At 45.1% G+C, this 381-nt stretch overlaps 1 protein-coding gene across 1 annotated transcript in view; it reads left to right on the top strand.

Annotated features, from left to right (window-relative positions):
• Nucleotides 1-38: 38 nt before the first annotated feature.
• LOC104386421 (beta-adrenergic receptor kinase 1) overlaps nucleotides 39-381 on the top strand; it is a gene marked incomplete at its 3' end in the record, with an annotated part of 37,318 nt that continues 36,975 nt past the window's right edge. The window contains exon 1 of the mRNA XM_009995030.1: nucleotides 39-60. Within this exon, the coding sequence (XP_009993332.1) occupies nucleotides 39-60 (22 nt within the window). The remainder of the gene's footprint in view (nucleotides 61-381) is intronic.

The following is a 381-nucleotide window of genomic DNA, read 5'->3' as shown; positions in this document are numbered from 1 at the left end:
CTTTTTGGGGGGGGGGGGAAACACACACATACACAACAATGAGCCCCTCCCTGCTGTCACGTAAGTGTGTAAGTGTGTGAGTGAGCGTGTGAGAGTGTGTGTGTGTGTGTGTGTGTGACTGTGTGTCACCCCGGGCCTCAAAACCTGGGGTTGAAAATCCACAAGGAATTAAAAAAGAAAAAGAGAGAGAGAATTCTATATATTAAAAAAAAAAAATCACTTAGTGATTTAAAACAAAACAAAACGACCCAGCCTGCTCCCTAAAGGCAACTCCTGCAAGAAAATTCACTATTGTTTCAAGGGTTTGGTTGTGGTTTTGTTTCGTTTCATTTCCTTCCCCCCCACCTCTTCTCTCTGCCCCCCCCTTTTTTTCCCTGCCCC

The sequence above is a fragment of the Chaetura pelagica genome, unplaced genomic scaffold, assembly GCF_000747805.2.
Source record: "Chaetura pelagica isolate M959 unplaced genomic scaffold, ChaPel_1.0 scaffold553, whole genome shotgun sequence".
Classification (NCBI taxonomy): Eukaryota; Metazoa; Chordata; class Aves; order Apodiformes; family Apodidae; genus Chaetura; species Chaetura pelagica.
Note: the sequence above shows the minus strand (reverse complement) of the source record. Positions and strands in the feature narration are given on the sequence as shown.